We start from the raw sequence: 20513 nt of genomic DNA, 5'->3' as shown, positions 1-20513 counted from the left end.
GTTCAAATTCCAGGGGAATGTATTCGTAAGGAAGATTTTCCATGTTCAGATTCCGGGTTTTAGTGTGTAGTGAATATATTTTTCATTTTTTTTTTTTTTTTTGTTGTTTTGTTTTGTGTATTAAATTGTTTACATGTTCATGTGTAATCAATATAAGTGAAAAAAAAAAAATTTTTCTCCGTACTTTCATTCTAACTTGTTTGGTAAAATTTCTTCTTTATTGAAGAATTAAAATGTGTTATTTAAATTTTTTTTTTGTTATAGTTTTTTATCTTTATAAAATTTTTTTTTTCGCTTTTTTTTTAAATAAAAACATTTCTTCAAAAATGTTAGCACATTTTTGCTTTTTGCGTGCCCCTTTTTCGGAGTATTCTTTCCTTATGTGCTTATTCAAACTTACAAATGGAAGGAAGGAAAAAAAGGAATGTGAAGAAAAGAAGGAATAAGAAAAAAAAGAAGGAAAGGGAAAAAAGGAAGGAAAAAAAAGAAAAAAAAATTAGCGCTTAGGGGAAGGAAAGGGAAAGAAAGGAAGAATGGTAATTTTTGGTTCTTTCCCATACACACACTATATATATATAAACTGTGTTCACGGTGTTATTTATGCGTCCCCCCTCTTGAGGGAGGGGGCACACACTCATTCAACATTCCAAATGTGTGTTACATTGCACAATGTGTTGCATCACATGTTTTGATAACCTACCATCCCGCGACCCCCCGCATTATTATTTCTTCTTTCTCTTCCTCCGGTAGGCTGTCTTGTGTTGTACGCAGCAGGAGAACTTACTGTAGTGGGATTAAGTATGGAACTTGTTTCCGAACTTGCTGTGAAATCCACTGTGGAAGTTTCTGTTAATTCGTCAAATTCCTGTTGGTTTGATCTTCTCTTTCTTGTGCTTCTTCCTCCTCCAGAGGAATGGTTACCAAACCAAGTAGACCATGGTTTATACTGAAGGGAAGGAAGATTGTTAGGGTCGTAGGTGGAAGGAAAGGTACTTCCTAAGGGAAGGAATGTTGTTAGGTGGTTGGTCTTAGGTGGAAGGAAGGTTATTAGAAGGAAAGGGGGTTAGGGGAGGGTTGAAATAGTGAGGGGAAGGGGTCTAAGGATGATGGGGGTTAGAAGGAAGGAAGTGCCTATGGAGGAGGAAGGAAAGGAAATGGAGGTCTAAGGAAGGAAAGGTGGGTCTAAGGAAGGAGGAAGGAATAAGAAGGAAAGAAAAGGAAAGGAGGAGGAAGGAAAGGAAAGGAAGGGAAGGGAAGAACCCTCCTAAGGAAAGGAGGAGGAATGGTGATGTAAGAAGGAGGAAGAAGGAAGGAAGGGGTAGAAGGAGGAAGGAAGGATGGTCTAAGGAGGAGAAAGGAAGAAAGGGTCTTAGGGGGTGGAAGGAAAGGAGGGTCTAAGGAAGGAAGTTTTTTTGGGGATGGAAGGAAGGTTGTTAGGGGTGGTCGTGGTAGGTGGAAGGAAGTTTGTTAGGGGTGGAAGGTCGAAGGAAGGTTGTTAGGGTGGTAGAAGGAATGGGTTAGAAGGATGAGAGGGTTAGAATAAAGGTTCAGGGGTATTAGAACGCAGGGTGTTAGGGGTATTGGATTGAAGGATGAGGGGGTTAGAAGGAAGGTTCTAAGGAAGTAAAGGATCTAAGGAAGGTCTAAAGAGGAGGAAGGAAAGGAAAGTGTCTAAGGAGGAAGAAAGAGTATAAGGAAGGAAGGTAGGGGGTCTACGGAAGGGAAGGAGGGTCTAAGGAGGAGGAAGGAAGGCTGTCCAAGTAAGGAAAGGTTGAGAAGGAAGGGGTCTAAGGAGGGACGGGGGATAGGGGTAGAAGGAATATTATTTCACTTTTAATTGTAGTGGTAATTGTATCTATTATATTACCTTATATAAAAAAAAAGGAACAGCGGTCATTCCGAGTGTGCCAATTATGGAAGAGATGGAAGAAGTGGTGGTGGCTTGACGAACAGCTTCGTGGATTACGGAGGTAGGTGGATTTGTATTCTCAAAAGGACATATCTCATCGTCGTCCTCTTGTTCTGGATTTTCTGATTTGCACTCCAATATTTTTAGATGCATCCCACATTGGAGTTTATGGTTCTCATAAGAACCTTCACAATATGGATCCCCCCCTGTTTTACCGTCCCCCCCCTCCCCGCAATATTTTTGCACTTCAGTACATGCTGATTCGATGTTCTTCTTGTAAGGGGACCACTTCGCTTTGCAGTCTGTCGCACCGCTGTATACATAATACTTTATATCATTATAATTTTTGGTGAAGTCAAAGAATTCTTTTCTATTAGTGAAAGTGCTGTGGTCAATATTGTGACAAGTAAGTTCACATTTTCCATGTTCATGTGCACTATCACCTTCACCTTGACATTTTTTCTGTATAATTTCGCAAACCGACTTAAGGCAGCTTGTAAACTGGCCAGTTTTACTTACGTCACTCTTCAGTGCGTTCCATATTTGTTCTCCTACCCAATAATAGAGAAAATGCCAACGGTCTTTATAGTGTGGATATTGTTGGTAAGGTTTCATGTTGGACACAAAGCAGATGACCTTTTCTATCTGGTAAGTTAAAGTTGAAATTTTACCGTCGCAACATGAATTTAGCTCGCTCTGTATACTATTGGTTTTGGTGTCATCTTTACAGTCCGTGGAGACGCTTTCCTTAAATGGTTTGTAGAAATATTTTTCGGAAGGTAATTCACTTAAAAATGTAAACTGTAAATGTGTGGAATTGGTGGAGTGGGGTGGCATGTATTTAATTATAAGTGTGTCCCTAGTCATTTATTCTTTATTTTAGTAATACTATTACATCGCAACATGTACAAAAAGTATTATGTGTGCTTATTATATGTGTACATATTATTCAAATGTCTTCTACACAGAAGGAAGGAATATTGTTAGGATGGAGTGTGTGCGGGGGAAATATCCCCCCCCCTTACACCCTTCTACCATTCTCTTCTCTCTATTTCTTTTCTTCTTTCCAACATTGTCTTCTCCTTAATATTCTTTCCCTTACCCCTCCTGCTGACATTGTTATTACGTATTCTTCGTATATAGTAAATTTATATGTTATAAAAGGGTTGTGTGTTGTATATATTTTTCTTCTCTTTTGTAGTTGTTGTATATATGTATAATGTGAATTATATATATATGTTTTATATAAAATGTGCTCGTGTTGTTCCTTTATATATATGTATTCATACATTCAATATAAAAAGGGTGAAGGAAGGAAGTGTATGTGTAAATTTTTCTATTTTTTTTTTTTTTTTTTTTTTTTAATAGGAACTTTTAGCATGTAATATTTATTCATTTGTGCTTTTAATTGTTATTATTTTTAAAATGGAGGAGAGGTGGTTGTTAAAAGATGTTATCATACATATGTTTAGTATACAGTTCATATGCATGTGCATAGAGAGCACATTCTACCCTCCTGCCACGCTTTTTATATGTGTATATTCATTCATAATTCGTAACGATTATTAACGTAACAAATAAAAGGAAGAACGATATAGTACAGGGAGAGTTACACGGAATACATATATGGAAAAAAAAATATACGGAGCACATCTCATAATATCAGTCTCTGTTGTATGACCTCCCTCCCTTTTCCTCCCTGCTCATAATCACTCAAATATAAGAACGACTTCTTCCCCTTTCCCTTTTCTTTGCATTTTCTTCCTTCCTCTTCCTTTTGCCGATGAACATATTATAATTAACTTATACAGTATAAATACATTAATTATACCATTTGAACTTGAGCTAACCGTCCTTCCTTCCGTTCTTTTTTTTCTTTTAACGCATACTACATTTCTATATACTAATGTGCGTACTACTTTTTTTCCTTTCCCTTCTTTCTGATTTAAATTTTAGGAAACTTTCCCGGGGGGGGAGAAAAGTACCTATATGTTTCCATTTTTGGTGTATACACAAATTGTGTACAGGAAGGTGGTTCAAAGAAGCTTTCAGGAATAAAAAGGTTGAGGGAGGTTTGAAAAGGTTCAAAGGCGTTCAGAGGAGGTTGTTAGAATGGTTTAGGAAAGTTTTATGGAGTGTTAAAATGTTTTTAGGGAGGGTTAAAAGGTTTGAGAAGATTCAGGGTGAAAAGGATCGGAAAAATTTTCTCTGAATAGAAGTTTGCCATTCTAAAAAGGGCGCGGGTGGGGGCAAGGGAACTTCAATTAAATGTCAACAGAGTAGGTACGAACAATGGGACGAATAATAATTACTATGATCTACCAGGCAGTAATAGAATAAAGAACAAATATATAGGGCCAGGGAAGAAAAAGGTAATGGGCGTATATACTGATGATATTATATATATTAAGGAGAAACTAACTCCTGCAATGTTAGATTAACATTTGGAAGGAGGGACCGTCACACAAATACTATTGCATGATGATGCGTTCGAATATTCGTAGCAACAGACTACAATAGGTTAGTGTAGGTAGGGCGCCCCTATTTCTTGTAAATTTTTCCGTGGGAAGAAATTCTTCTGTACACTGCATAGTGTAGAAGTTACCGTGCAGTATGAAGGTAAGAGCAAGTAGACAGGAATTTGTGCACGCTGGAAGGAATTAGAATGCATCACTTATCCAGGAGGGTAAGGAATGTGCGCGCATTTAAGCCATTTCCTTCAGACTAAAAGGAATATAGTAGGAGAGAATGGACTATTCAAATAAAGAAATAATATACCTAGTAAAAGGAAGTTGGTGTAATATCATAAACTCCCTAACAACAGTACAATATTATAGTGTAAAAATGCTTATAGTATTAGAAAACATATATGTGGGAAATGACAAACTCCTCTTTTGGCTGGAAAAGTCTGTATATGTTTAGCAGGGAGACATACACAATTTGTTACACTATGCTCTATAAACAACATTTTATTTGGCTCCCTAGGAAGTAATAAAAATGATTGAAGGAAAAATAAGAAGAGGGAGAATTTTACTAATATTAATATTGTGGGAGGCATCTGTTGCGTTACACTAAGGGCGCATATATGTGCAAGAACCACATACATAGAGAATCCTAAGGGACAGGGGAAGAAGTACAAATTATGTTGTGTACCTACTATAAGTGAGTAAAGGGTAAGTTATACAGCGGAGTATATAGGACTGTGTAATATTTATTAGAACTCTTAAGAGGAGTGCACCATATGTGGGGGGAAATAAAACATATGGTGCACTCCTCTTAAGAGTTCTAATAAATATTAAATGACAGTAGATACAACATGACTCGTAGCATATGTGAAGGAAGTAGTAGGAACATGAAAGTGGCGGCATAAGTTCCCCTATCTTACAAATGTTCCTACTACTTGTGCTACCCCGCTCCTTGTGCATAAATAATGTGAAGCATGTTCATATTAATTTGCACAAGTAAGTGTAGTGTAGAATGTGTTAGGGTGTTCCTGATGATGGTTGCTCATATCTTTGAGAAGTGAGCGGGAAAATTTAAGGGATGTTCAGTTCTATGATACTACGTCTAAGTCCGGAAGGAATGGGAACCGTTCACATAGAAACATAATGGATAGTATGTATAATACTATATTTGTGGACAAATATAGAGTAATGGGAACGGAGGGAGGTGTTATACACAAATAAGTACAGTAGTTGAGGAACCTTAAATTTTAAGTGAAAATAATAATTATAGCACAAAAAGAATATGTAAGAGAGGGGGCAACTATAGTATAAACTGGAAAACCGGGATGAATATTTATGTAGGTTCCATTATAGGAAGAATAGCTGTAAGATCTAAGAATGTAGAAAATTCCTTCCAAGCTGGACGAGGAACTGATGCATACTAATAATAACTAAACATAGGGAATGTTTCATATTGACAAAGGGGAAGATGGGTACAGTGCTCATGTTCGTATTAGTAGTGGATTAATGTAAGTAGAGGGGGTACAGTATAATGTGCCCCGTATTGTCGTATTATATATTTTGATAATTCTGGAAGAACGTTCCCTTCTAACTTTTCGTGCGGTGTTTTACATATAGAATAGTGCTATGGGCACGATTAAATTTATAGCGCTAGCGGCAAATACTACGAACTCCCTTCCTGACACACTTCTTTAGAGTAGATACTTCTAAAAGGTCCAGGTAAAGAATTTCTGTGATAATTTATTTAATAAAATTACTTTGTAACAAATTTGTAAACAAATTTCTGTTACAAAATTCAGTGAACATTCTTTTTCTTTGGAGAAAATTTCCTCCTGGTTTTATTCCTTGACGTGTTCCGCATATGGCAATTATTTATTTTGACAGTTCCTTTTAATTTATATTTAGGGAAAATGAATAGAAGGGAAGGAAAAAAAAGAAAAAATCACCCTTTGGGAATTAATTCAATGTTGAATAAATATGAAGTTCTACACAACATATATTGGTAAATATTGGAGCGTAATGGAATGGGGTGCTCCAGTGTTTTTTTCTTTTCTTTTATTATTTTTAATACTTGTTCAAGAAAATATAAATTTAGGATATACACGGGAGAGAGTATTTTTACAAGAGCGGTGTATACATAAATTCACATATTGAGCAAAAAAAAAAAAAAATTTTCCCATATTACAGATGAAATTCTCCATATTGGGGATGAAATTTGTCCCATATTGCGGCTGAATTTTTCATATTACCGGTGAATTTTCCCCATATTGCGGGTGAGAATTCCATTACGGCGACACTTTTGTTCCCTTCCGATCGGTGCGGGAACATTCTTCTCTCTCCTGTTGTTCGCAATTTATTCACAATGTGTTGTTCGTAATTTATTAACAAGGTGTTCCTAATAATTTTAATGGAAAAATTGTAGATTTAACAATTCTAGCATGCGTAATATTTTTTTTCTCTGACAATAATTTGTTGTACCATTTTTTCCTGTGGTGAACAACTCACACTAATTTTGTGAGAGCAAAATTCATGTGAATGCGCCCAACTACGAAAGGAACATTGTGTTAAGCTTAAGTGTAAAAGTTGTATACAAAACAAAATGAAAAAAAGGAGAAATAAGTATCGTGCCTAAGGAATATATATATAATATACAATGATGCTTTTAAAAATGAATAAGGAAAAGAGGGAAAAAAAGAACAAGGAGAAAAAGGGGAAATTTTGTATGATTGGAAGTACTTAGTCCAAAAAATGTTAATATAGGTGAGGCAGAAAGAATGTGTTCCACGCAGAATTTGAGGCAGTACTATTTCTAATTTGATAAATAACGCAGTTATTGAATAAATTGTTGTAGTGGGGGGGAATAAAAAAAAAAAAAGAAATGGCTTCGAACAATAGTGTATTTGACGAATTGAAGGAAAGGTGGTTGGACGGAAATAAACAGATACAGAGCCCAGTCGCTAGGGAGGTATGGCAATATAATATAGATTGCACGTAAAGTATGAATATCTTACAGTTACGAATTATGTTATTACTTCTTAATAACAATAAATATGTAATATATAGGGAACATATATAAATATATTGTCCCCAATTGCAGACAAAGTTATTCTGGAGTATAGTACGCTGGATTAAGGAATTTCTTGGAGGAAAGAATAATAAGGATCATGATGAAATTGCTGAAGATTGGTGTGATACACTCACACTAGGAGAAAGGAAGTTAGAGCCAGAAGAACAGAAAGTTTGTAAATTTATTCTCCAGAATTTGCTAAAAATAAAAGAAGTTAGAGGAGCTAAATGCGGGCAGCACGACATTGACAAAGAAATGGAAGAGTATGTACACTGTGTAACACTGAATTTATGGTCAACTTTGTACCTAAATAAGCACTGTGATAAGAGGACTGTTGTGGAGACTGTATACAATACAATGAAGAACATGTGGGGCGCATCTGGTGCAGGAACTAAATGTGAAGGATGTAAGTATGGGCATTTAGATCCTATGAAAGTACTGGATCAGCCAATGTTAGCAATTATTCTTAGGATGATACAGCAAAATACGAAGGTTATAACATTAATAAATAGTGGACCATTCCAGAAGAATTGTAATGAGGAAGATAAGAGTGATAGATTAACAACAACAACAGTAAATGATCACCAACAACCACATCAACAACCTACGAACGAAGCGGAAAATGGTAATGCAGCAAATAGTGCAAAAAGTGGATTAGACGATAAAACTAGCAGAGCTCCTGCAGGTGGGGGGGAATTTTTATATACTCTCGGACCCGGCGGATTTAAAATAAAGCATGTTCCAAGTGATGGGTATGGTTACGATTACGATTACTTATATATATGTGTGTGTATATACAGGAGTACACAAACAATATGGATATATATATATATATATATATATGCTTCAAAAAAGTAGTGGTTGTACGGCAAAAAAAAAAAAAAAAAAAAAAAAAAAGGAAAAAGTACTTTTCTCAAAAAAGGTATTTTCTCTCTCTCCCTTTCTTCCTATAGGTCAAGTGCCAAGGATGCTTTACTTCTGGTAATTGGTGATGTGGAACTTCCTATTATCCCTGAGGACGAACCGGAAAAAAAAGAGAAGTTGATAGTGGTTTCTGAGCAACCAGAAGAGCCTACCTACGATTACTGTGCCAATAGTGGCAAACCATGGGATGTACGTTGGTCTAGTGCAGTAAGCTACTGGGTGAGGAAGGGAGACAAGAATGATCTGGTAAGAGTAACGTGCAAAGCGAAATGGGAAAAAAGTACGATACACGTACAGGAGTGGAGGGAATGTTCCCTTAACGAAGTTATAAGTGCGTCTTCCTTTACTCCTTTCCTTTTCTATTACTATTATTCGCTAGTTTTTCCCTTCCCTAGAGCCCTTTCCTTCTTTTTCCCTTAAACTTCCTTTTCCTTCCAGGTTGGATTCTGGGAATACATGGAAAAGATATTTAATGATTTTGCTAAATATTTTGTGGATGCTCAGACCGACGAGGAGGATAGAATAAATACTATTTTAGGGACAATGTGCGGGGGTGACATGATAGATAACTCGAAGGAGTGGTCAGATTATGAAGGGATATGTGATATCATTGTTCAGACATTATATAAGATGTACCGAAAGGGAAAAACAGATGGTACCCATGGAAAGCAAGTAGATGACCCGTTGAAGCATTTTATGGAATGTACTATGCTAAATGTTATTGTAACAAGATTGCTGGATAATGATTGTACGAAGGAGGACAACATAAAAAAGATCTTTAATGCAGTAAATGGAGCATTAGGGGATATGAACGGACTTTTTAACATAAGGAGTCCCATAGATAAATGTATACAATGTAATAGGGAAAAATGGAACGGATCAAGAACGGAAGAAAAGGATGTCGAAGAAGAGATAACACGCTGGCTCAACGATAAAGATGACATTAAAATTTGGATGCAAAACATAAAACAAATGGATGCATGTCAAGGGAACTCAGAAGAAAAAACACAGTCGAAGAAAACGAAAACAGAGATCATACAGGACGCCAAAACAATAGTGAACGAACAAGTAGAAGAAGTAAAGACAAAATTGCACGAAGCGAAAAAAAAAGAAGGGAAAGGAGAACAGGCGATCGTCGGGGAAACAGTACGCAATGGTGACACTGCAACGAGGCAAGATGTTCCACTACCCCAACAACTCCCACCCTCCACCTCAGCAACCCGACAAGGTAGAACACAAAGGAGGGTCCACAACTTCTGCTCTTTTTCACCACAACTTCTGCTCTTTTTCAGCACAACATCTGCTCTTTTCCACCACAACATCTGCTCTTTTCCACCACAACATCTGCTCCTTTCTACAACTTCTGCTCTTTCCTACGACATCTCTTTCCACTCATTGTTTCTTTCCGGCTTCCTCCTCCTTCGTAGATGAGGACTGTAAGACTAAAGGTAAATTATGTGATCGCGTGAAATGTGTAGCAACGCAATGGTTTAAGATCAGGAAATATTCAGACACGAGAAAACAAAACTGGGTAAGTAAACAAAGCTATTCACTGTGATCAACTTTTTATTTCAGTGAACCGTGTGTCTAATACGTATAACATGGGAATATTGCCATAAGTCTTGCAAGTATTTTAAGTATATACATATATGTTCTACTCTTCCCCTTCTTGTTCCATTTGTGCAGTGTACATTTTGGAATAATGATGTCCAGGGAAAATTGACGAGTCTGTCTAATGCTATGACATCTGATAAAGGGGAGAGTGATAAATTATGCGAAGACACAAAGGCGGGAACTAAAATGATGACGTCAGTAGAGAGAAGTGCATGCCACTTCATTGTTAGAGGATTAAAGCATACATATGGACTTTATAGGGACCAGAAACAAGGGCAGAATAACGCAAAAGAGAAGCAACAATTTGATCAAACTATGTCCTGTGTCTTCTTGAACGCATACGCGGATCTCCTCATAAGGAAATCGGAGGGACACATGTGTCCTATCACAGAGGGAATAATACAAGAAATGTTTCAGAAAGGAAATTATCAGAAGGATGCTTTGTGTAAGGATAGTGATAAGAGTAATTGTGTTACTTGCACAAGGGACACGAGCTATGCAAGTTGCACACTAAGCGTGAAGGAAGACCTGGTCGATAGAGGAAAAAGTGCAAGTTGCGAGGAGCACAATGACAAAATAGGGAAAAAATTGAAGAAAATGCTCGAGGAGGACATCAACATAGAACAAACTCTAACTACTATAACTTCTACACTTAACTCTTTATGTCACCGTGCTCAATGTGTAACAGTTAAATGGTTTGAAGACAGAATAGGTTGGAGCGGGAACTGGAAAATTAAACAAAATTGGGTAATAAGGGAACAATATATTGTTCACTGTATTCAAAGTCATTTGTGTGGACCACGTATTTCCTACATATGACAAAAAAAAGTGTGGGGGGGAGAGACAACCATAAATTATGTATATACTTTAAGTATACATACATATATATTCCATTCTTTTCCTTCCTCTTTTTTTTTTTTTTTTCCTGTGTAGTGTACATTTTGGGGAGCGGGGGATGTCGGAAAAGTATTGAGGGAAATGTCTAAGGCTATGACCGAAGGGGATGGAACGGACGACTACCTATGTGAGAACTCCACAGGAGAAAATGGTGCAGCAGCAGCAAGGGATCCAAGAAAAAAAGCATGTCAATATATTACTAAAGGTTTACAGTATATATACAGCATTAAGGAAGAAGAGAAACAAACGTACGAAAACCAGAAGAAAAATAACAGAATATTTTATCAAACTGTGGGATGCCTCTTCCTGAATGCATATGCAGATAAAATAAAAACAACTTGTTCAGACGTGGACGAAGACAAAATAGTATCAATGTTTGATAAAGGAAATGAACAGATTGATAATTGGTGTGAGGAAAAAAATAATCGTAAGGGTGATTGTGTTCCTTGCACAAGGGATACGAGCTATGAAAAGTGCACACTAAGCGTGGAGGAAGCATTGTTGAATGAGACAGCAGGTAAAGATTGCGAAAATGACAGAAATAATATAAAATTGAAGTTGGATAAAATGCTCGACCCAACTAAGAACGGGGATACAAAAGTACAGCCAGCACTGAAAGCATTAAATAACATATGTCAAACCAAACCACCAGCAGCTCCACCAAGTACACAAGAAGCAGGTAAGAAAGGAAGCTGCCCTGATATGGATGGAGTTGATACTTCCCAGGTGCCCAAGGAAATTGCATGTCCCAAGGATGAAATTCCAACTCGGAGTCTCCAAACTGATCCGGTCGATACTTATCTTATTGAATCTACAGGTAATGCTACGGTCAGTGTGGTGGCAGTTACAGAAAATAATACTCAGGACCCAGGACAACCCGGTTCCTCCGATTCTAGCCACACTGAAGCTCCAGCAGGTAAAGGTGTTGCAGGACAACCTCCAGGTAAGAACAATAAGAGTGGACATATAAAGAATAGGGGGAAGTATTCCCCGAAGGGGTGAATGCGAAGAAAGGAAAAAAAATAAAAGAAAAGAATAAAAGGAATAATAAAAAAAAAAAAAAATTCATATTAGAAGAAAAGAGAGAAAAAAAAAAAATTAAGGTGAATGAATGAATCAGTGGGTGTGTGTAGGATTTTCGCATTTTAGGGGTGTGTATGTAGTATTTCGCATTTTAGGGGTGTGTATGTAGTATTTCGCATTTTAGGGGTGTGTATGTAGTATTTCGCATTTTAGGGTGTTAGAAGGAAGAGTTTAAAGGGAAAAAAGAAAAAGGAAATAGTTTAAAGAAGGAAAAAAGAAAGAAGTGTACACAAAATTTAGGACTCGTAAAAAAAATTACGAAGTTAGAAGTGTAAAAAATTTAGGACGTGTAAAAAAATTAGGACGCGTAAAAAAGATTACAAAGTGAAAAAAGTGTAAAAAAGTAAAAAAATTGCAAAAAAGTAGCAAGTGAAAGAAGTGTGAAAAGGAAGTGTACAAAAAATTAAGACGTGTAAAAAAAATTGAGAAAGTGAAAGAAGTGTAGAGAAGTAAAAAAATTAAAAAATAGAAAAATTAAAAAGTATAATATTAAAAATTAGAAAATAAAAAATAAAAAAATAAAAAATAGAAAGTGTGCACCATGGTGTATGTGGAGGTCCGAATACTATTACCCACGGTTACACTGGAAACATTCCCTCTTTATTTATTTTTCAGGTGGAAGTGCAGATGGTCTCGCAGCACTAGCTGCTCCAACTCCTGCTTCAGGTGAAGAAGGGAAGGTAACTACGAGTAGTAAGGGGGATAATGAACCGAAACCTAAGGGCGACGAGCAATATGGTCAGGATGCTGTTAGCATTTCAGCAGATCCAAGTCAGCAGGGTAACACTCATCCAAATGGAACCTTGAATCCAGGTTCTTCCGGTACTGGTAGTCAAGCTGGTAGTGGTGGTCAAGCTGGTAGTGGTGGTCAAGCTGGTATTGGTGGTCAAGGTGCAGGTGATCCAGGTGGTTTACCTGGGGGGAGTGGTAGTCCACCGGGTGGTCTACCACAGGGACCACCTCCTCCAGGGAAACCTCAAGGACCACCACAACAAGGTGGTAAAAAACCACAAGGTCTACCATCAGCAACAGCAGCAGCAGTACTACCGTTACCTGCAGTTATTCCGGCTGTTAACAAGATCGACCCTTCTGATCTTACCCCTTACCTTCCTGTAATCCCTGTCTTCATTGGTACTTCTGTCATAAGTTATCTCCTCTGGAAGGTAAAAATAAAAAGGAAAAAAGAAGAAATGAAAAAAAAAAGAAAGAAGAAAAAGGAAAAAAAAAAAAAAAAGGAAAAATTATTTTTAGAAGAAAAAAAAAAGGAAAGAGTGTGTGAATGAATGAGTAGGGGGGATGTGGGATTTCGCATTTTAGGGATGTGTGTATGTAGGATTTCACATTTTAGGGTTTGAAGTAGTAATTACTGTTGCGTGGACAAACATTTCGCATCCCTATTAAAGAAACATTTTGTCCCCCTTTTTTTTTTTTTTTTTTTTTTTGTTCAGTACTTTGGAATGCTTCGTAAAGCAAGAAAACGTTACAAAAGGGCTCCACAAATACGTGATCCCTCCTTAGAACAGCAGATTGTTGACGATGTGGACGACCAGGCAGATGGTCCACATGCATATACCTTGGTAAAGGAGCGAAAACCTCGTTATAAGCCTATAAAAAGGAGGAAAAAACAGGGCGTTGGTCGCCGTGGTGTAGGTCGCCGCATGATTATTGATATTCATTTAGAAGTCTTAGACGAATGCCAAAAAGGGGACACCAAACTGGTTCAGGAGGATTTTTTTGAAATTTTGGTTCAAGAATTTATGGGAAGCAATTTTAAGGAAGGAGAGAATGCTCCTAAGGAACAGGTTGCAAGTTCAGATTCCGGGTTTACGGAGGAAGACTTTGTTCCTAAGGAAGAGGTTCTTATTTCAGATTCCAGATTTAGGGAGGATGACTTTGTTCCAAAGGAAGAGGTTCCAAGTTCAGATTCCGGTTTTAGGGAGGGAAGACTTTGTTCCTAAGGATGAAGTTCCTATGGAACAGGTTCCAAGTTCAGATTCCGAGTTTAGGGTTGATGTTCCTGAGGAACAGGATCCAAGTTTAGATTCCGGGTTTAGGGTGTAGTAAATATTTTATTTCTATTCAAAAACCTTAGGATATTATTTACGAATAAATAATTTTTTCATTATGAAATAGAACCCTGTGCGGACATCCAAATATTAGGAAGTGGGGTAATGTAGGAAATATTCATATAAAAAATACTTATGTAGAAAGTATGGATGCAGAACCTATTAAATTGATTTGTTCAATGAGCATACACATCTCTCTGGAATTTTTTTTTCATTCGGGTTGCTAACACGTTGGGAAGGGGGCTAATTTAAGGAATAAAAGGAGTGCCTTTTTTTTTTTTTTTTGTTTCAACTTTTCACATGGTTTATATGCTTTTGTGTGATTTTTCAACATGTATATATGCGGGAATTCGCGTAAAAAATTTTTTTGTTATACTGCTGTTTTCTTTTTTTTTTTCGTTGTGCTGCATGAAAGTGTTTACATGTTTATGTGTAATTGATATACGCGGAGAAAAAAATTTTCCCCACTTTATTTTGATTTGTTTGGATAATTTTTTTTATTGAACATCCAAAATTTGTTCATGAAATTTTTTTGTTACAAATTTTTGTTTTTGTAATTTTTTTTTATTCCTTAATAATTTTTTTTATCTTAACTTTTTTTCCTCCTCTTTCCTAATTGCAATTATGGACATTTGAAAAGGTGCTCCTCTAAATTGTGTGCAGGTGCGCAGTGAAAAAGTGTAAATGTTACAAAGCTGTGAAGTGACTAAACCGTACGGCTGCTAAGATGTTAGGGTGTAAAGGAAGAAAGAATATAAAGGTATTAGAATTAAGGGTTGAAGTTGTGTGAGTAGGCTGTTAGGGGTGTTAGAAGGAAGGTTGTTTGGGGTGTAAGGAAGGAAGGAAAAAAAAGAAAGGGTAAGGAAGAAAGAAAAGAAAGAAAGAAAAGAAGGAAAGAAAAGAATGGAAGGAAGGAGGGGACGGGTGAAGGAACTAGGAACTTGTATAATAGAACATGTACTTCTACATATGTACATTCGAGTACGAACTGTCTTGTTGTTAGGCACGGGACTGGGGTGGAAAATTGCGCGTTCCGCTTCTCATAGCGCTGCCTTACATCGCGACAGAGTCGAGAAGGATCTTTCCCGTGGTTCTTTTTAAAAAGCGGCGAAATAACCAATTGGGGTTACGGCCAAAGGGGGGAAAAGTTTCTTAGACAAGGCGACCGCTGTGGCAGTTTTGCCCGGTGTGCCCCCTCCGCATCTTCTGAAGAACCATTTCGGGCGATGCATCTATCATATGGCCCACTCCTCTCCTCGCAGCGTGACGTCTCTTCGGCCGTGCACACCACCAACCACAACAGCAGTAATGCCAACCAAACCAACCTATTCATCGCTAGAACAAGTGGATGGACACGGAGAGTAATATTTTTCAACCCCAAGTTCGCACCCTCAGGGGAACATAAGCCACGTTACTAAACGGTAAGTAGCATTACTACAAAGGTAGGCAGCGCTCCTGCGCGGTGCCCGTTTTGGAAAGAGCTCCCCTCTTGTGAAGGCAACAACTGAGTTACTAATTCGGGACTAATCTCGGTGGTGCCATTCTACTCGTTGCTTGTTGCTTGTTGTGATGGGGGCGCAGTGCACCGGAAGGTTTGCCTCCTACTGGACCGTCTCCCCGGGTCTACTTTTTAACCTACTCGGAGTGCACTTCTGAGTTGACTTCTGGGTGCACTTCTGACTGCACTTCAGAACGAGCGTCCGCTGCACCATTGATGAGGACGCCGCAGTTGAGTTTATCCTGGAAAGGGACGCGAAAGGGTGCACTCTTATGTTTGAACACGCGGTGCATCTTAAAAAAGTCCTTCATGGAGATTTCCTTAGACCCGATGGTTTTCTTGTAAGGGAGAAGCATACCCAAATCCCAAAGATCAAATTCCTGATGTTGTAGTAACTTCGCCAGGGCACACAGCTGAATGGTGCCGGCACAATTCTTCCTCTGGAACCCTGTAAGGCTAGTGTAAATGGAACCCACAGTGCATCCAATCTCTCCTGCCGCTAAAAAATCATCACACCATAATTCGACTGAATGCATACGTACATTCTTGTAGGTAACTTCTTTTTCAAAAATTTTTTTAAATTCCTTTTGCACAAATGGGTAAAGCCAATTCTGCCCGTGTTTCTCGACAATTCCTTGGAGGACTCCATCGAAGTCCTTATCCACGGTGATGTAATAACTCCTACATTTTTTTTTCACCTTTCTCGATATGTGTATTTCACTCGGGTGCATACAAGACCTGACGTAGTGAATTTTGGGGATGAGCAGGCATTCCTTCACTACTTTCGCTTGATTGTTTTCCACTTTACAAACCTTCTGTTTGCTCGCCACGGGGATGAATCCCTCATACAGAAGCTGGCAGATGAATAAAGCATCACAGTGAACACACCATGTGTTTTCGTGTTCATAGTTTTCTTCAATCAGTATGTCTACAATTTTTTCTATATTATGATACGGTGTCAGCAGGGGATAAAAATTAAGGCAGTTGTTGTTTTTCATTAGATTGTATATTTTTGCCAAGGATTGTGGGTCTTCTTTTGCTAGACGTTCTATAATTCTGTTGATGTTTACACCGTCGTCCAGGGTGGATGCTTCATGCTTCGCTTTTTCTTCCTCCTTCGGTTCGTCCAGGTGGGTTGGTTTGACTTGCCCTGATTCGGCTTCCCCTGAATTAACTTCCCCTGATTTGGCTTTCCCCTGATTTCCCCCTTCCACGGGGTGCTTCCCCTTCTGCGTGGTTCCCTCATTCTCCGCGCCTTGGACTTTAGCGCCGCTACTTCCCAGATCATCACAGGTACTCATTATTCTGTAAAGAGTTTATCTCTTTTTTTTGTTGGCTAGAGGGGGGCTTCACTTTTTTTCTCCCTACCGTTTTGTACACCTATATATATACACACTTACGTTGGGGGGGTAGGGATCCGGCACGCTTCGCTTGAGTGTCATCAGAGGAGCGGTGTGTACTTAACGCGGTTGGGGGCGAGCATGGTAAACAGAGTGTAAAAAAAGGAAAAGGGAAGAAGGAAAAAAATGAAAAAAAAAAATTAACCAAATGGCCTACCTTGCATGTTATAAGCAGTGTATAGATTTCCTCGTTTGGTTTTTTTTTTTTTTTTTTTTTCCGCCTTGGTGTTCCGTTTTGCACGACGTATGCACCCTTGTTTTTTTTTTTTCCTTGTCCGTTGCTCCCGCGTTAGGTGCACTATCCTGGGGGTCAGTGTACTCCTCCATTGGCAGGTTGCTAATCGAAGAGGCGACTGCAGTTACACGGGGAACAGCATTATACGGCGTTAAGTCACCCGAGCGAACTGCCCAAGGAGGACACCTTTTCTGTTCATTCGAGGCAAAAAAAAAAGGATAAACCGAACGATCGCAGGTATTCCACCAAAATGTGCAGTCTCCATGTGTAACTTGCTACGTGGGCTTCCACGGAGAGGGTCCATATGTGGTCTCCCCCTATTTGGACAGAAAAAGGGGAGGAACTCAAGGAAAGTTGGAGTTCCAGCGGGGTAAGTTCAAAGTTGCAAAAAAATAGATGGTGAAAAAATGGAAAAAAAAATATAATAACGATAAAAATGGCATATAAAAGGGGCGTGTGTGTGTGTGTGGGTGACTAGCTTCCCCCGAAAGGAACTCGCCTTCCCCCCACGCGAAGAGCGAGGAAGACAACCAAGTAAGCGACCTGCACAGCCATGCTGACCAGGTTAGAATACACAAAGCCATAAATATCAAACTGCAGGATAAAAGTCAACAAAAGCCCCAGGGGGTGCATGAAGAACAGGAAGTTCAAAAAGGTGAAGGAAGTTATTTCCTCCTGAAGGCTTAGACCCTTTATAATACTATTGAGTAGAGACGCGAGGATTTCCAAAAAAAGCTCCAGAACAAAAACAAAAATTATCCCTTTTAATTCCTTTTGTATGTTTACGTCGGTGAAAACAAAGGGTATAATCTTATCTCGATAGAAATAAACTCCAAACAAGCAGAGGGACAGGAAAGTCCACATGAGGAGAAAGGCAAGCACTATGTCTAGTACGGTTATTATAATTCTGCTTCTGTTTCTCCGGGGGGTTAATTCACCCAGGATATGCTTTTCTGGATGGTGCTCAACCATTGGAGGGGCTGTTCCTTTTCTCTGTTCGTCTTCCTTGCCGTGTCTGTTCCGTCTGTTCTGCGTGTTCCTTCTTTTTCCCCCCCGCGAGGAGACATAAATAGCGATCAGCTTGCTAAGGACGATGCCATACGAATTAGCTACGTAGTACACGAAATTGAGTATGTTATTTATTTGGACAAAGGTAGCCACGGATGAGAGGCTGAGGTAGGTGGCCTCAAATAGCTGGAACTCGAAGGACAATATTTCGAAGAATATATTTTTTATGTTTGTGCGGGTCGTTTTTATGAATCCCCTCTTCCGTTCGTCGTCTGGTGGTTTGTGGAAAAAGAGGAAGGTCAAATTATGGATTCTTCTGTCGGCGTCGTTAAGGAAGTCGTGCGGTTCTTCACAAGTTACGCTGTTTGTCCCATGGTGTGTATCGTCTTCAAATTCGTCTCCGCTCAGCAAATCGATTTCCTCCTCGCTATCCTCTTCACTATCCTCTTGGTCCACCTCCCCCACCTCGACGTAGTGATCCCCACAGAGTAAAACATCCTCCGTGCAGACCGCCAACTGGTGCGTGCCCCCCGGTGAAGACACACACCTGGCCAAGTGGATCCTCAAAAAGTACAAGACGCAACAAAAATTAAAAACATTCGTAAGCAGCAACGACAAACACGCCCCTACATACTTCATGTCTAAGGCAAAAACGAAAACGTAGCTAAAAAAATTCAACAAAATGAAGGAGACAAAGGAAGAGAACAAGCTGGGGTAAATGTAATTGTGGAGGATTAAATAGCGTCTAGTACACTCATACACAAATTGAGGGAAAAACGAAACGAGCAAGATTTGCAAACTCGAGCAAAACACATGAATCATCTGGACGTGCTCAGTATATTTACCTGCACCACCGCCACTACTACCGACATCCGCGTAAAGGTAATTTAAAAAAAGGAGAAACAGAATCTTCACTAGGAAAAAAACAACTAACACTTTCGCGAAGAACAAATAAAAGGTGTAATATGCTATATTTAAGTAGAGGAGGGATAATTCTGTCTTTGCCATCCCGATGGAACAGCCACAAAAATAATCCAAGCTGTTTCCCACCCCGTCGACTACTGCATTGAGTAATGTAATAACCGACACAGCTACCCCGAACCCTCCTATCTCTTCATATGTACAAGAATTAGACACGTATAAATTTAAACAAATAAAAAAGGAGGTCGTAATGACGTAGGATATCATCGTTTGGAACGACTTGGAAAGGACTTCGTTGCAGAGTAGACTCACCGTTCTGCAGAAGCTGCTGAAGAGGGTACTTTGTCCTTTCGGTTTCTTCCTCGATGGGGTGTTACTTTCTGTTCTGTCGATATTGTTGTGTGCATTGTGTGCGTTTTTCCCGTCTTTCGTGGTGTCCGCGTTTGGGGAGGACCTACCCGCCGTGGCCGAGCCCAGCCGGAAGTAACTCCCCTCAGAAGCGCCCATGTCATCGATCAGGAGATCATCGAACATAGGAGAAACATCACTCTCCAGGACATGCAAATGATCAGGAGAGTATCCATACATTGGTGTTGCTGTCGAGACGGTCATAGAAGTGGTAGGCGTGCAGTCAAAGTTAAATGCATTATCGGGAAGGTATCGAACCGACTCGTCCACCTGAAGGAACCGTCCATTCTGCCTCTGCTCTACTTCTGCGTTTTCATTGCGATCTGTAACGCACCTTTTGGGGAACTTGCCTAACGACCCATCCTTCTGCAGAGGGGTTATGCTAACATCTTCGTGGTCACTCAAATTGCGGGTGCGGTTATTCAGGGGGATATAGACGTTGGAGTCATCCCTACGGTTAGGTGACTTGCCTGTAAGGGAAACGATGCACCCACCATGTGTTTGTACTTACGTTTGTGTGTGTTTATTCACGGGTTGTTTTGGGTGTACCACCTCATGGGGATGTCTCCGCCCACGTTTGCTCATTTACCTGCGTTGGAATTTCTCATCCTCCCATTGGATCGACGAGATTTCCTCCCGCCCCTTTCTCCCCGATCGTTCATTTTAGGAGGTTGGGCCAGTATGCAGTTAGGGGGAAGGGGTACTCTGTTCACCCGCTGCTACACTCTGTGGCGTCCTCATTTAGGCTCCTTCCAATACCCCAAGTTAAGTGAAACCCTTCACCTGGGTGGCTTCCCCCCTTCCACTATCGTAAGCGTTCCGGTAATGGAAAGGTCAACAGTAAGGTAACGCCAGGGATAGAATTTTATTTCTTTATAGAAAAATAACACTCATAAAAATGGCCTTCTATAACCTTTTCTTTTTGTGGAATTGGCTTCTATGACCTGCTCCCGCTTTATGTATGCCTGCACATCTATAGGAGAGGACAAAGGGCGGGGTATTGCCCCTTCGATTGGCC

The 20513-nt window shown here is 39.3% G+C and overlaps 3 protein-coding genes across 3 annotated transcripts; 1 reads left to right on the top strand and 2 right to left on the bottom strand.

The window, feature by feature from the left end:
• Positions 1-7252: 7252 nt before the first annotated feature.
• PCOAH_00009090 (SICA antigen) lies at positions 7253-13917 on the top strand (the record flags this gene model as incomplete). Its single annotated transcript, XM_020057718.1, has 9 exons — positions 7253-7339; positions 7472-8193; positions 8395-8611; positions 8804-9593; positions 9793-9896; positions 10052-10726; positions 10913-11819; positions 12575-13122; positions 13408-13917. The coding sequence occupies 9 exons, from the start codon at positions 7253-7255 to the stop codon at positions 13915-13917; spliced, it is 4560 nt and encodes a 1519-aa protein (XP_019913089.1).
• Positions 13918-15660: 1743 nt separating this feature from the next.
• PCOAH_00009080 (Leu/Phe-tRNA protein transferase) lies at positions 15661-16824 on the bottom strand (the record flags this gene model as incomplete). Its single annotated transcript, XM_020057717.1, has 1 exon — positions 15661-16824. One exon carries the CDS (start codon positions 16822-16824, stop codon positions 15661-15663), a length of 1164 nt encoding a protein of 387 aa, XP_019913186.1.
• Positions 16825-17632: 808 nt separating this feature from the next.
• On the bottom strand, positions 17633-20157 carry PCOAH_00009070 (Uncharacterized protein; the record flags this gene model as incomplete). Its single annotated transcript, XM_020057716.1, has 2 exons — positions 17633-19965; positions 20085-20157. 2 exons carry the CDS (start codon positions 20155-20157, stop codon positions 17633-17635), a joined length of 2406 nt encoding a protein of 801 aa, XP_019913142.1.
• Positions 20158-20513: the final 356 nt, after the last annotated feature.

This window comes from Plasmodium coatneyi, chromosome 4, assembly GCF_001680005.1.
Source record: "Plasmodium coatneyi strain Hackeri chromosome 4, complete sequence".
Taxonomy (NCBI): domain Eukaryota; phylum Apicomplexa; class Aconoidasida; order Haemosporida; family Plasmodiidae; genus Plasmodium; species Plasmodium coatneyi.
This window is presented reverse-complemented; position numbering and strand designations above follow the sequence as displayed.